At 44.6% G+C, this 16610-nt stretch overlaps 1 protein-coding gene across 1 annotated transcript in view; it reads left to right on the top strand.

Annotated features, from left to right (window-relative positions):
• Positions 1-16610, top strand: part of RAB10 (RAB10, member RAS oncogene family) — a 274897-nt gene that overhangs the window by 159045 nt on the left and 99242 nt on the right. The window contains exon 3 of the mRNA XM_078650018.1: positions 10836-10974. Coding sequence (XP_078506144.1) covers positions 10836-10974 — 139 coding nt within the window. The remainder of the gene's footprint in view (positions 1-10835; positions 10975-16610) is intronic.

Raw genomic sequence — 16610 nt, 5'->3', positions numbered from 1 at the left:
TCCTTTTTTTTTTTATTAACACCCTGTATGAATATCATATTTTGAAAGATTTATTGACGCCTAAAATGTTCAGAAACCTGTCCATCCACTGCTCATCTCCTGCCTCCATTGCTTCCAACATTCGTTCTGGCTTAGACAGTTGATGCTGGACCCTACTTTGCTCTTATGCAATGAAAGTGGCTGCACCATTGAACACCCCCATGACGTGCCCAAAGTATCCTGGGTTTCTATGCTGCCTGCAGCACAGCTGTAGAGCTCCACATTCTGCGTGCTTCAACCACCAGCACCTTCTTGTTCTCCTCCGCGTCTAGACCAACCTGAGTGATGTTTTTCTTTTTTGTTTAATTTTTCATGCAGTTGGTAAACACCCCTTTCTATACCATTCTCCCTGATGGTCACCATGTGGCGTGCAAGCAAATACTTTCCCGCTGTACACTTGGCGGTCCAAGTTGGTAAGCATATGCTGAGAAAAAAAATGCTTCTCAACACTGAAAACCTCTGCAAACTGCTACCGCCCGAATGCTGACCACGCTGAAGTGGTATTTTTTTAATGGCTCTTTCCTCACTCCTTGCGATTCAATGAGTGCTGTCTGGATGGTCCAGTTCCATTATTTGTGTAGCTTTTCATACCACTGGTGAGGATATGAAGTGTTCAGATTAGTATTGTGTTCCTGCCTACCCTTCAGACTGGATGGTTAATGGGGTTTTTTGCTTGCCGCTTTTTTTTATATAGTTATACTATGGGACATGTTGGGCGAGGTGCATGAGGTTTACATGAAGTGGTGGAAGTACTGTATGCCTTATATGTATGGTGCATAAGTATGAGGTGTAGCGGAGAGTGAAAAAATAATGCTGTGATGAACACAGGTATTTAACCACTTTAGGGTGGACCGTTTCAAACGTAGAACCTACTGTTGATGTGCATCAGTAGGGTTCTCTAGATTGTATGAAGTAGACTAAGTAGTATTAAATATTCAAACCATTGGAGGCACTGTTATCCTACTATGTCATTGCTGTAACACATCTACCCAGGAATGTACGAGGGCCAGATTGTTGGAGCACTGTTAAGCCTCCAATGCATTGCTTACCCAGGAGAGATGGAGGCACTGTGAAATCCTCAAATTGTTGCTCTATGGCTCGCACCCAAGAGTGACGGAGGGTATTTCCTAAGAGACAGTGTTGAACCGCCTAGAGTGCTAAATCGACTCCATCTGGAAGTGATAGAGGACCAGCTTTTTAGGCGCACTTCTGAATCAGCAGTCGTTCTGTATTGAGTCCCCCCAGAAGTGACGGAGGCACCCCATTCTGGGGTAAGGAAGGTGTGGGTTCTGCTCTGTGGCCTAAACATGGAAGCTGCCCATAGCCTTTCCGACTCTTTCCAGGATGTACACCTGGATGACGCAGCCATATCACTTTTTTTAAGTACCTTTATTTTCATTTTTGGAAGAAAAAATGCCCAGAATTTGCAAAAATTGTCGACGGGGGAAGAATGTCAGGGAAAAGTTTGATAATAAGAAGTAGAGATGTTACATTTTCCTCCGCTTATAATATCTTGTTTGTATTGCGTGATGGTATTTTTGCACATAGTTGCAGCTTAATTTTACAATTAAGCATTATTCTGGTCATGTAACTGTGCATACAAACATAGCATTTAGGACCGGACCTGACTTAGCTTAAGCCTGGCGACCATTGGATAGCTATCCTGCTAGTACGTCAAAGTATTTAAATTGCGTGATATTGATGAAAAACGCATTTAAATAACAGAGCTTCCCTCCCACCTCCCCTGTTGACGGGTGCGAAAAGGACCAGTTTGTGCTGACTAGTTATTGCATGTCAGGCTGACTTTGTAGACGTATGTGTCTGAGGCTTTGAAGGAGCCATATATTTAGTGTTCGCTTTGTTTCAATGTGTATGTTTTTTAGTAATGGTGAGTATGGAAATGGTGTCTTACATCTACCAGTGTAAATTTCCGGGGGAACTACTGTGATCACCCAGGGGAGGATCCAAGTTTCGAGTGTGAGGAGGGCTCATGTGTCTGTGCAGCGCTATCCTTGGGGGTTGAGTATGTCGGAAGCTTTGAATGATTTCTATTCTGGTCTGCATGTCTGGGCTTGCTCTTTTCTCTCAATTCTCTGGGCATCAACATAAACAAGAATACCTCAATCTGCAGGACTATTGGGCACAGGAAAGTTTACCTTCACAGATCCACCTTCCCATGCTCTTCCTCTTGCCCTGCAGTCTGTTATCTGTTTCAGAACTTGTTGACATCATTATTTCCTCTTTCCTAATACATTACTATGGGTTCATTTTCTCTTAGAGCGTGTAGCTCCCTCACGTCCTTCATCCATGTTTTTCTTCCTTAGCATCTCCACCTGTTCCTTCTCCTTTTCCTAAAGCTCTGTATGCAGCTCCCTTTCACCCCACTTCCTATCCAGCCTGCCATAATCACATCCTTTCCTCATTTCCTATCTTTGTACCTGTACTAGCACGTGCATGTTTGTGTGGCCCGCCATTGTCGTCTGTGCCACTTTCCGTATGGGACACATTGCTTGCCACATAACTTCCATTTGCTTTGATGTCCGCCATACTCCTCTTTTCCATCTCTCTGGTGTCCCTGTTACTCTCTAACCTCCTCTTGACCTATTCCCGTTTGGTTCTCCTTCCCTTGCACTTATCAGCGTAGGAGGCCACTAGAAATTGACTGCGCAAGATACCAGCAATAAAAAAGTGCAAGCAACCTTGTCTCAAAAATAGCTAAAGGTCCAGAAGAAAAGGTCATCGATGTCATAAATCCACCCCTGACAGAAAGCTAAAATGCAACCGTTGCTCTGAAATGTAGATTAAATAAGGTACAGAACAACCCACTCCTCAGAGGTGTTCATTTGTTAAAAAGACCAGGAAGGGCCGCTCACCTGGCTGGACCCTTGTTTTCAAATCGAAACCAAACGGTCCTGGAATTGGGTTATCTTGTTCTTCTGGCAGAACTCTTGAAAAATATTGATGCCTACAGTGGTGACACGTGGGCCACACATCTGAGGCTGCCCTCAATAGTCACCCTGCGTTAAAGATTTTAATTGCAACTTCAGCACTATTTCCAGAGTGTGGTTTGTGCATGACTTTCCAGGGGGTCTTTATAATTCTTTAGGGTCTGGTTGACCATGGCCAATATTGTTGCAGGGACGTACTGTGCCCACCGTTGGTGGCTACTTTCTCACTTGAGGATCCGATTTGAGGGGCACACAATTTGTAGTCTGCTTACATGTATGACTCGTCTGTTGCAAGGCCTTCCTTGCATTTTCCTGCTGCTACTTCCCTGAGGTCAGGCACCGCTCCTGCCTGTGTGCCATGGTCTTTGAGCCCGCCAACGTAAGCCTCTTGTTGCAGTCCGAGCTGTTTGCAGTGATCCTGGACAAGGTCACAGAAAGGATGTCCTGCACTGCTTTCGTTTATTGACCGAAAGACTGCTGTGGACAGTTTAGGCCCCTTTCGTCTGCTGGTGTCTTGGTGCGGTTGACTCTAGCATTGTTTTGGTGTTGCACCCTTCATTATGCCAGCTGTCAGGCCCCATCAATCGCCCTCTCCCTCACCCTGTATGTGATGCCATGCCTGGGGTGTGAAAGGGAAGGAGGATTCTGGACGTGTCTGCATGGCACGCCTTACTGCGGATCAGGTGGATTGTCCTGCATATGGATTTAATTTATAATTGAACAGCTGGTACATCGACTCTTTGCAGGAGGGCAAAGATGTTCCTTTGCTTTGTGAAAAGCAGATCTCAAGCTGTTGATTGGCGAAAGTGCATCACTGCCTAGCGGTTGCCAGCAAACCGAGTCCGCTCCGGTAAAGCACTTTAAAACCGATGCACGATACTGTACGGCAGACAAACTGCTTTATTGGCCCTAAAGAATGGAATTTAAAAATAGAGCCCACCCTCATCGTTTCAGGCACCCTACAAAATAGCTTTACATTAAATAGCTACGTTTTACAAAAGGAGATTTTATTAATGACTATTTGGGTGCCAAGGCAGGGTAGTCTGTGGTTTGTGTAACATACACGTATAAATAAAATCAATCTCAATATAGCACTGGAATCATGTCATACAAGAGTATTGCGATCTTGTCATTCCTCAAGGACATTTTTTAGCGACACTATTGTGATTCTTCACAACAGAACTAAATGCAGTTCTAGAAGTAGACTTTAGAATCCAATGATTTCAAAACTAGAAGAGTGAACACGCTACTGCTCGTGGGCCGTATTTTGTGCCACCACTTGCATCTTCGGGGTCTTCCTTTTGACTCGTAACCGCACTGACCCGGGTTCTAGACTATATGTTCCCAATAGTATCCGAGCTCGCTAATTCAGCGATCTGATCCTCTGCCTTTATGAAGGTCTCCCTTTTCCCTCTTTAATTCTTAAAAGAACCTTACATTCACTATTAAGGAATTCAAGGAGGCTACCTATGATAAAGACCTGGGATTACTGTGGTAAATGTCTTTCTTTTCTGTCTATTGTAGTCCCAGAATAACTTAGGTCACTGTGTATTTTACTTTAGTTAGAATTATTGTACATCACTTCGAATCCTAATATGTAATGTGGAACGGAGTTGGTGCGGAGCTGAGGTTCGAATGCCAGAGAAGCGGTTGGGCTGATCTGGCAAGACGCCTTATAAGGCTTGAGTACCAGTGGATCATTTCTTCTATTTAAATAAATAAGAATTTATCTTCAATTTGCCTCCTCTGCTCTCTACAATGGCGACTAGGTTTATTTAATTATTTACGGACTCACTGTGTTTGCCGAGCAACCTTCATTTTTGAATATCGCTGAGAAATTCTTTATGGACTTACTGCGTTGACTGCTTTAGTCCATTTCATTTTGGAAATATCCATTGCAGCGTTTACTGCTGGAAATTAAGGTACCGTGGCCATTTATTATTTTGAGGATACAAGGCCGTTGGTCAAGGTGAAGCTGCTCGCGCGTCTAATCGCGTGCTCCCTGCAGTTCACGTGAAGAAATTATGATGTCATCTTATTAGCAGCGGTTGTTAAGGACTCGGTGAAATGCTTCGTAGAGTGTGGAATGCATAGTTTGTGTCTCTCACGTCTGAGGTAACACGCGACATCGCGGCCATCTTTAGTCGCATTCCGAGTCAGTCAGCTGTTCTATGCGCTAAACAAAAAGCAGGTTGCATTACCAGCGCTTGTATTTGTGAGCTGATTTACGAGCTTTTTCAACGAATTGGTCTTCGCGAATTCAGTGATTCTCACACTACCATTTTGCTGATTAAAATAAAAGTGAAAATTATAACGGTGATATGCACACTTATTCATAATAAGTGCATGTTATTTTACTTATCTCATCTTCTACTGCTAGGATAAGCTTATTTTTTGCCATTACAACAGTGATATGCCCACTGGCTGAACTTAAAGTGCATGTTACACATTCTCAACAGCTGTGATTTGCACACAGATAATTTAAAAGTATATATATATATTCTTACTCATTTTAAGGTTGTATAAATAAAATTTGGGTACTATGGCATCTTAAATTTGTAATCAACCTACTATATTTCTGGAAATTCCTGGAAAACCCAAGTTGCGCTGGAAAAAATGGTTGGAAACATTTGAGAATTATATTGTAGCCATCGATGGTACTGAGTTTTCAGTTTTCAGCGGTAAGAAAAAAGCAATTGTTTTCAGTTACCTGGGAACAGCTGCAATAGAAATTTTTAAGAACGTTGTGCCTATAGCGCCACCAAGTGGAGGAGGTGATGTATGGAATGTGTTTAAAGAAGCTGTAGCAAGACTTGAAAAACAATTCGAAGATGAACCAAATGTAATGATTGAAAGACACGCTTTTCATAAAAGGAAACCGTTATCTGACGGAACTGTTGAAGAATATGTGGCAGCTCGAAGAGTTTTGGCTGCCAATTGTGAATTTGGAGCTTATGTTGATCTATCAATCATAGATCAATTTGTATTTAATTGTTGGTCAAAGAAAATACAGGAAAGACTTCTTGCATGTCGTAATACTACTTTAGCTGAGGCCATAGATCTAGCTAAAGGTATTAAGAGGTATATTGAGTTTTCCAAAATTATTGCTGCCTAAGATGTTAAAAGTACTAATAATTCTTCTGTTTGTGCTGTTCAAACTCGTAATAAGAGTAGTATTAAAACGGGTAGATATTTAAATTTAAGTTGCTTTAGGTGTGGATCTAAAACACATTTGGCAAATTCTGTTGATTGTCCTGCTCTTAAAAAATTGTGTACCAAATGCGGGAAGGTTGGTAATTTCTCTTCATTTTGCAAAACTTTAAGTTCTAATTCTAGCTCTACTGTTAATAGTATTTCAAATGTTCAGCATGATTTGCAAAAATTACTTCTAACTATTTATGAAGATTCATTTGATGGTTCTATTAACAATATCATGCTTCCTTTTAAAGCTCCTTTAGGAACTGTTCCAGTTGGTGGTGATGCTTTTGAGGCTATGGCTGATTCTGGATCGCCAGTGACCATTTTATCTGATGTTTTCTTTAATGAAAATTGGGAGGGTGTCAATCTTACTGTTTCAGACATTAATCCCAAAGCATTTGGTAATTTTGACATCAAGGTGTTCGGTTTCTTGGAAGATTCTTTGAAATTTGAAGATCGCATGATTTATACTAAAATTTATGTGGCTATTGACGGGGAAAAATATTGTTGGATGGTATGATTTGGGCAAATTAGGAGTAAATTTATGTCCAGGGTCTGATCATCCTATTCAATTGAGAGATTTCTATTGACAATATTTCATTGGAGAAATCTTCTTTAACTTCTCTTCTCCATAAGTACAAGAAAGTATTTGAAAATGTGGTGGGGAAAGTTAAAGGATATTCACACAACATAAAACTTAAGAAAGGAGCCTTACCCATTAAACATAAGTGCGTATGGTGCCTTTGGGGGGTGAGAGATAAACTTAAATCACATCTGGATGATCTTTGTTCTGAAGGTATCATAGAGCCTACTGACGGCTTCAAATGGGTTTTTGCAATTGTTATCACTCTTAAAAAAAAATCAAGAGATCAGATTGTGTGGATCTCAGGTCGCTTATCAAGAATATTGTAGTAGAAACATATCCCTTACCAAGAATTCAAGAAATGCTGGCTGCTGTTAATAGTGCAATTTTTTTCCCAATTATGGATTTAAAATTTGGTAACCCTTGATGAATCCTCAAGAGATCTCACAGCCTTTATTACTCCGTTTGGTTTGTATAGGTTTTTGAGAATGCCATTCGGACTGGCATCAGCAGCCAGTTTTTCAGAAGTGAATTGAGAGTTTATTCCATGGTTTAAAAGGGGTGCAGTCTTTCCAAGATGATATTTTGATTTTTGCTAAAACTAGGAAGAGCATAATTCTATTTTGGAGAACATTTTAAAATCTCTGGACAACAAAGGCATGACTGTCAGTAAAGACAAGTGTACATTTTTGGTTAATGAAATCAATTATTTAAGTCACAAAATTACTCCTGATGGCATCTTTCCTAAAGAAGATATTGTCAATACCTTAGAAAGAGCTAGTAAGCCACAGGATAAAGATTCTTTACGCTCCTTTCTTGGTTTAAGTGAGTATTATGCCAAGTTTGTCAAGGGCTATGCTCTTGTTGTTGAGCCACTTAGACAACTACTCAAAAAAGGGCCAAAGTTTGTGTGGACTACTGTCCATGATGAAGCTTTCAGCAATGTGGTTAAACTCATTGCCAAAGCACCTGTAATTAGCACTTTTGATCCTTAGGGAAAATCTTTTGTTACTGTAGATGCTAGTACTGTAGGTTTAGGAGCAGTTTTCACGCAAATTGTTGAGGGAAAAGAAAGGGTAATTTCTTTCATTTCTAGAGGCATCAGAGGTGCAGAAGTACACTACAGTACTATTGAAAAGGAAGCTCTGGCTTGTGTGTGGGCTGGAGAAAAGTTAAAGAATTTTTAGAATTACCCCTCAGAAGTTTTGCATTAATTGCTGAGGAACTGAGTGATGAACATGATATTTTGTTGAGGCAAGATCTATTTGTACCACCAACTAATCTCGGAGACAAACTCATCTATTTAGCCCATTCAGGACATCTCTGTATGTCTGGAACAAAAAAAATTACTTAAAAATCGCTTTTGGTGGCCTGGCATGGAAGCATCTGTTGAAAGATTTATAGATAATTGTTCAGTGTGTATAAAGTCAGATAAACACTGGAAAGTTTCTACTGAACCGTTATCTATTGGAGATGCCCCTGTGGGTCCTTGGGAACAACTTTCCATTGATTTTTCTGGACCTTATGAATGTTTGGGCAGAGAGAAAAGATTTTTAATTGTTCTCATTGCTGATTTTTCAAAATGGTAGTATTACTTTTTTGTTGAACATCCTACCACAGATGAAGTTATACTTTTCCTGGATAACATTTTCAGGATTAAAGGGGCACCGATGTCAATTATGTCTGATAATGGTGTTCAATTTATTTCAAGCAAGATGCAAAGTTTTTTGGGAAAGTTTAATGTATGTGCTGAAAGAGCTCCTCTTTATAGTCCTCGTTCTAATGTTCAAATTGAGAGAGCAAACAGATTTTTTAAAGAAGGTATTCAAGCCGCTTTAGAAAGCAATCTTGCTGTGTTTGAATTTCTTAAAGAGAAACTTTGGACCTACCATTTAACTCCTAACACTTGCATGGGAGTTTCTCCCTATTTTTTAATGAGGCAGACAAGCAAGATCTTTAATGCCTTTCTTGACTAAAGAAAAACTGCAGAGAGATACTTTAGAAGCTTCTATTATTAAAGCACTGGCCGACATTGGAAGGAAGTGGGGCATTGGCATATGCTCTTATGCTGATGATACACAGCTGATGGTGGCAATGGATGAAGGGCCTGAGACAAAGAAAAAGCTTCACGACTGTCTCTCCGAGATGGCCCATTGGATGCACAACCACTGCCTAAAATTAAACGCCGGCAAACCGGAGATTCTCTTGTTCGGGGGAGCCAAACTCATATGGGACGCCACATGGTGGCCACCCACACTAGGACCGGCCCCCACTCCAAAACAACACGCGAGAAACTTAGGCGTCATCATGGACGACGCCCTGTCCATGAAGGACCACGTCCAATCACTCTGGGGCAAAGGTTTTGCCATACTCAAACTTCTCTCAAAGATATTCCCTTGGATACCCCTGGATTGCAGACACTCAGTCACCCAAGCCCTACTGGTTAGCCGCCTGGACTATGGCAACGCATTATTTGAGGGGATGAACGAACAACTCTTCTCCCGCCTTCAGGTCTTGCAAAACCAGGCGACCAAACTGGTCTGCAATAAAGGCAAGCGAGACTCTGCATCGGAATGCCTAAAGAAACTTCATTGACTACCGATGCGCCAGAGAGCTGCCTTTAAACTACTAAGTCACACGCACAGAGCTCTTCACAAAACTGGCCCCACAATTCTCCAAGGGAGGATCGACTTCTACGTTCCCAACAGGAATCTACGATCAAGCCAATCAGCTCTGGCCAAACCTAAGCGTATTTACAAAGTCAGAACAGGTGGCCGCGCCTTTTCCTACCTGGCAGCCAGAAGATGGAATGACCTACCTTCCGACCTTAGACACACCACAAACTATATTCAGTTTCGACAAAAACTGAAAACCCACCTTTTTCCTAAAACATAACCCTTCCCTAAAACATAACCCACCAGCAATACCTCAGTAGTCTCTCTTGGTTCACAGCGCCGTGATATCCCTTGGGTGAGTGTCGAGCTTTATAAATACCGAAAATAAATAAATAAAGCCAGGAACAACATGGCGGCTGCTTGCACGTATGGAAAAACATGCCAAGATATTTCTTACCATTGTAAGAAAAAAAAAGGTTGGTGATTGGGTAAACCTACTTCAACACCCAAAGGTATATCCAAATTTACTGTACCTTTTGAAGTTGAGGATGTCACTGATTCAACTGTTTTACTAAAAGGCAAAGGATGGTGGAGTAAGAGTTCAGTTGTTGTTCTAAAACCAGGTCAAGACCGTTTTTTTGGGAAGATGGTGATGCCATTTGGTTTGATGATGTATCTGGTGAATCATTGCCGTCTGGGGAGTCTTCTCATTCAAGTAATGATTCTGGGGAGTATTCTCATTCAGACATTAATTAAAATTTGGATTCTCTTATTTCAGATTGTAATGTCCATCTGTACATGATTCACATGTTTTACATAAAAGAAATGTAAGGTTTCCCAAAAGATGAGATGAGTATATTTTAGACTAATTTTGTTTTGTTGTGAAAAGATACGTGTAGTAAATGTCTTTCTTTTCTGTCTATTGTAGTTCCAGAATAACCTAGGTCACTGTGTATTTTACTTTAGTTAGAATTATTGTACATCACTTAGAATCCTAATATGTAATGTGGAACGGAGTTGGTGGTGTGGAGCTGAGTTTCGAATGCCAGAGAAGTGGTTGGAGCTGAACTGGCAAAACGCCTTAGCTTGAGCACCAATGGGTCATTTCTTCTATTTAAATAAATAAGAATTTATCTTCAATTTGCCTCCTCCGCTTTTTACAGTTACATGTTTTTCTTCTACCTTTTAATTCTTTTCTGTAAATTGAATCTTTCATCATACTCTTCCTGGAGAAGCAAAGTTTCCTTAACAACCTTATGTTTTGAATTTCTAGGTGCCTGGCCTTTTATTGAATGAATTTGATGGGGGTAAAAAACAATTGTCCTGTGAAAGTTGCCTATTTATAATTTTGTAACCAAATTTGTTAGCAGTTCTCACTTTTTAGTCAGCGCAGCCTATTGTGTAGACACGGTTATTAATACTGTGTATAATCTGTTTACTCAATCTTCACAGGGACACAGCAGGACAGGAGCGGTTCCACACCATCACAACCTCGTACTACAGAGGTGCCATGGGAATCATGTTGGTGTATGACATCACAAATGCCAAAAGCTTTGAAAACATAAGCAAATGGCTCCGAAACATAGACGAGGTAAGTTGATTTCAAGCACAGAATTTGTAGCTGTTGTCCTGTCACCACTGTTTTACATTGTGTGTGTAAGTATGTGTGTGATTTACATAGCACAAACCTACCCAAAAAGGCAGTGAAGCGCTTTTCAAGGCAGAGGGTAGTAATGATCTACACAGAATGAGTGATTGGAGGGCGAATTGGGTTTTAAGAGTTGAAATGTTTTTGTCCAGAGCAATTCTTAGTTGTTTTACAAACTATCTTTTTAGTTTGCAGTGCTTCCTGTTTTCACTTGCCTACTTGAAGATTCTTTTTGCATAGCCAGATAATTGACAATAACGGAGCTCATCCAACTAAAACAGCGCGCAAAGTGAGATTTAGGCTGCTTCCATTACTGCTTAACTATAGAATGCTGTGGTGCCCGATACTGTTGAATACAAATAATTCCATGCTGGAAAATGTGTGAACCATTATCTCTGCAGAGTTTTTTCTATGTGATAGAAACTCCTAGCCGCAGATTCCTTACCATAGAATATTCCGTAGGCACCAGACTGGATCTAGAACTTTTTGGTAAGTGGGCGGCAGGTGGTGTAGTTTGGCGTGGCGTTCTCCGAGCCGGACGGAACGTGCCACCCCAGCTACATGTCAGTTTCTTTTTGCCGCATTTCACTCCAAAAGTGCAAAGCCACGAAGCACACTGACCATTGGTGCGTTAAGCTAGGGCACGTGGGACAGGTGGACAGAAATCAAACCTGTCAAACCTTTACTCCCCTCACCCCAGCATCCTCCAAACCTCTTTAGTTTGCCCTCCGACCATCATAGGCATTGTGTGGGGATGATGGATGCAGGATACTGCATCCACCTGCTCCATTCAGACCGATGGCTTTGCAGCTACTCCCTCTCCTTTGTGACTACCCCGCCCCATCTCCACCCTCTTATGACAAGCTGATGAAGGACCATCTCTCCTTGCTATGTCAGAAAGTGTTAGCTCTATTGGCTAAGGGGGCTGTAGAAAAGGTGCTTGCATCAGAAGTAGGCAGTGGTTGCTATTCACGCTACTTTCCGGTGCCCAAGGAGGACTGAGTCCATAATCCTATCCTTGATCTTCAGCTTCTCAATCTCTTCCTGATGAAGGAGAAATTCAGCCTGCTCACATTAGTGCAAGTCCTCTCTGCCCTGGACTAAAGAGACTGAATGATATCATTGGACATGCAGGATGCATACTTTCATGTTCCCGTCTTGCCTGCCCACAGGCATTACCTGCGGTTCATGGATGGCCAAGAGTACTTTTACTTACCTTGCGCCCCTTTGCCTTTAACACTGCCCCTCGAGTGTTCACTAACGTGATGGTGGTGGTCCCAGCTCACCTCCCAGGGTTTGACAATATATATGTTCGAGGCATGTGGGCTGCTAAATTCATATCTTAGCATTAGATCGCCGCCTAGTGTTGGGTCCGGATGATCGCACATTGTTGTCCTGGAAGAGTCTTCGAAGTATCCTGAGATAGGTGGCTCCTCCCCTGGACTACAGTGCGCATGGGCATCGGCTCCATCCCCAGATTGTTTTTTTCCGCCATTGGGTTCGGATGCGGTCTCGACGTCTCTCTGTCGGAACCGAGAAAAACTAACTTTAAACGGCCAAAAGGCTTTGTATTCTTCGCGTCGGTATTGTTTGCGTACGGTCTCGAGTTCTTCCGTCTCTTGGAGTAGGAATTAGCGGAGTGCTTACACTCTTCGGACATCGGGGCCTTCTCATCGCGACACGACTGCGACTTTACAGCATGGAGCGGAGTCCGTTTCAGCTCTGTCCGCTCTGTGGGTCCAAATACCCACATATAGACCTGCACCCGGTCTGTAACAAATGCCTTTCGCCAGACCATGACGACGGCAACTGCAGGGCCTGTGCAAAGTTCAGGTCCAAGAAAACACTCAAGATTCGGCGCGCGGTGCGCCTTGAGGCCAGACAAGCGGCCCCAGATCCAGAAAACATCTTCGGCGACCAGGAAGACGAGGACCAGAGCCATCATCTTCAAATTTCCCCGCCCGAGACGGAGGTCGAGGCAGATCCGGAACACGACGACGGAGTCGGGGGTCAAGGCCTTGAATACGTCGAAGAGGTAGGGGACGTCGAAGAGGTTTATGGGGCCGCGGAAGATAGCTCGGGGGACGAGCTATGCCCCGAAGGTTACGAAGATCAAGATCGGATCACGGGATCGCCTGTCGGCCTTACCCTATACCCCGTACCGCAAGCCACGGCCCCGCCTTCCGGCCCGGCCACGGACAAACTTGCTGGGCAGACCGTATCGAAACCGAAACCAACGGTATCGACGACACCTGAAATGGCTGACCCAAAATCGAAACCGAAACTTATGGATTCGAGCACACCTAAAATGGCGGCCGTACCAATGAAAACGACCAAACCCGCTGCTTCATCGACTCCGTCGACCTCCGGGCCACAGAAGTCGAAGAAGTCTGTCGATTCCACAGTGTCAAAATCGGCGACAGAGGAGGGATCCTCTAAGAAGGGTGGTCGGCACGGGTCGACCGCTGCGGCGCCGTCAAAGCCCGCTACAGCCAGCGACACGGCTCCGGTTCCGACTGGGACTCCGTTAGTCGGACGCGTGGTGGAGACGGAGCCGAAGAAGTCACACGGATCGAAGGCTGGGACATCTGCGCATCGCTCCAAGGACTCTGGGTCGGCGGCTGCGGCATCATCGTCAAAGACTCAGAAGGGGCAACAGGACGTCTGATCCGAGGGCAAGGTCAAGTCCTCCTCGTCGACGCCAAGGGCCACTGTAAGTGACGCGTCCCTCGTCGCCGCTTCACTACAGAGGATCAGGGAGAAGGCCTCTGCGACGTCGGCTCCGATGCCATCGCCACAGAAGCCGATGGACACTCCGGTGAAGCCTGCGAATAAACTTCTCTTCCTTCTGCCGCCGAAGGAGGCGCCGAAGGCCTTTTCAACAAAATCGGCGCCGAAGAAGTCGGATTCTTCGACGGCAGGGGAGTTTTCAAGTCGGGTACTCGACTCAGAAGAGGATTCTGAGCGTTTTATCGACGCAGACACCTGCAAATTGTCCCTTTACAAGAGGAGAATCACTTCACAGCCAGTGGACTCCTATGTCATCCCCCTGAAAAAGAAAAGGCTTCCTCAGGACGCTTCAGGCCTCATGGAACCTATCCAGCCTCATCCAAGAAGGAGCCCAACCCCTTCCCCAGAACACTCTGAGGGGGAGGGATATGATGAGGATGACCAATACACTTTCCCCATCAATGAACCAGATGCACAGCCGGATTCATATGATGACATTGGTGACCAAAGCACTCAGGATGTGGGGCAAGACCCACAGCCTGACCCACAGCCTTTCAGTGTTCGTGCCTCCCCAACAGAAGATTCTGCAGGTTTTCATGCACTCATTGAGAGGGCGGCAGCTAATCATGATGTAGACATGCATGCTGACCCAGTAGACGAAGACTTTTTGTTTGACACTTTTTCAGTCTCTGAAAGGACAGTAAGGACACTGCCTATGCTCAAAGGGGTCCTCAAACATGCTGCGGACATCTTTAAAGAACCTACCAGGGCGAGAGTGGTCAATCCACGTATCGAAAAGAAGTACAGACCAGCACCTGCAGACCCTGCATACATTCGGGGACAGTTGCCGCTTGACTCCCTGGTGGTCGCAAATGCCCGCAAAAGGGCCAACTCCCAAACAACGGGTGAAGCTCCTCCCCCGGATAAGGAGTCCAAAGTGCTAGAGGCAGGAGGCAAAAGAGTAGCTGCACAAGCTGCCAATTTTTGGCGTATTGCAAATACACAGGCACTCTTGGCACGTTACGATAGGGCGCATTACGACACCCTAGAGCAAGTTTTACAACACCTGCCTCCGCAGTTTCAAGAGGGTACCAAACTGCTTATAGAGGAGGGAAAACTGATCTCCAACGCAGCCATAAAGTGTGCACGTGATGCCGCGGACACGGCCGCTAGGGCCATTAACACTAGCGTCATGCTGAGACGACAGGCGTGGCTCCGCATATCGGGGTTTAAACCTGACATTCAGACAACCATACTTAATCAGCCAGTCAATCCTGATAGACTGTTTGGTCCAGATGTTGACACCACCCTAGAAAAAAATAAAGAAAGACACCGAAACTGCTAAGTCTATGGGGGCCCTACAATCACAACAGTTTCGTGGCAACAATTTTCGTCGCTCAGGTGCGCGTGGAGTCACCAGAGGACAGATGGGTCAACAATCACAATTCTCTAGAGGTGGAGCACAATCCTCGTACCCCAAACAGAACAAGGGGGGTTACCGAGGAAACAGCACCAGAGGACGTGGCAGAGGAAACAACAACTCCCGCTCCTCTACCCCAAGCAAACAGTGACTCTCTGTCACTGCCCCCCGACCACTCAACACCTGTCGGGGGGAGGCTACAGCAGTTCCTGCCCGTCTGGAGAAACATCACCACAGACAGGTGGGTGCGACAACTTGTCCAGTACGGTTATTGTCTAGAGTTAAAGTCCACTCCACCCAACATTCCACCAAGGCAACGGCCTATGTCCGCAGAGCATTTGCACTTATTGCAGCAGGAGGTAGTGGTGATGCTGCAAAAAGGCGCTATCGAGCTCGTGCCGGTGGAGGAGGAGGGCACAGGGGTATATTCCCTGTACTTCCTTATTCCAAAGAAGGACGGATCTCTCAGACCCATTCTGGATCTGCGTCCCCTCAACCTGTATATACTGTCAGAACATTTCCATATGCTTACACTACAACAGATTCTTCCCTTGTTGAACCAAGGGGACTTCTTGGCAACCTTAGACCTCAAGGATGCTTATTTCCACATTCCACTACACCCGTCCCACAGGAAATACCTCAGATTCACTATCCAAGGCAAACATTATCAGTTCAAGGTCCTACCCTTCGGAGTGACCACAGCCCCAAGAGTATTTACCAAGTGTCTGGCGACAGTGGCGGCGCACCTCAGGAGGCAGAACATCCATGTCTACCCCTACCTAGACGACTGGCTCGTTCAAGCCAAGTCGGAACAACAGTGCGCCGCGGACATGTCGACTACCATTCACCTCCTTCACGATCTGGGCTTTTCACTGAACTACCCAAAGTCGCATCTTCAGCCGGCACATGTCCGGCAGTTTCTGGGTGCGACGATCAATACCCTGACGGCCATGGCTCACCCAAACCAGGTCAGGATAGACAGCATGCAGTCTCTAATCCAAAGGTTCAAACCACAACACTCACTTCCAGCGAGAGTGTTCATGCAGTTGATAGGCATGATGGCCTCCTGCATCTTCATAGTCCCTCACGCACGGTTACATATGCGCCCGCTCCAGGAGTGCTTAGCAAATCAGTGGACACAGGCTCAAGGACAATTAACAGACCTAGTGTTGGTTACCAGTCGGGCATACGACTCTCTGCATTGGTGGACTCCACACAACCTTTGCAAGGGCCGACTGTTCCAGGAGCCAGTGCCACAGATTATCCTAACGACGGACGCATCTCTCCAGGGATGGGGAGCTCATTTGCTCACGTACACCGTGCAGGGACTATGGACGACGCAGCAACAGAAGATGCACATCAACTATCTGGAACTGATGGCAATCTTCATGGCGCTCAAGTCCTTCATTGTACATCTGTGCAACAAGGT

Source organism: Lissotriton helveticus, chromosome 6 (genome assembly GCF_964261635.1).
Source record: "Lissotriton helveticus chromosome 6, aLisHel1.1, whole genome shotgun sequence".
NCBI lineage: Eukaryota > Metazoa > Chordata > Amphibia > Caudata > Salamandridae > Lissotriton > Lissotriton helveticus.
Note: the sequence above shows the minus strand (reverse complement) of the source record. Positions and strands in the feature narration are given on the sequence as shown.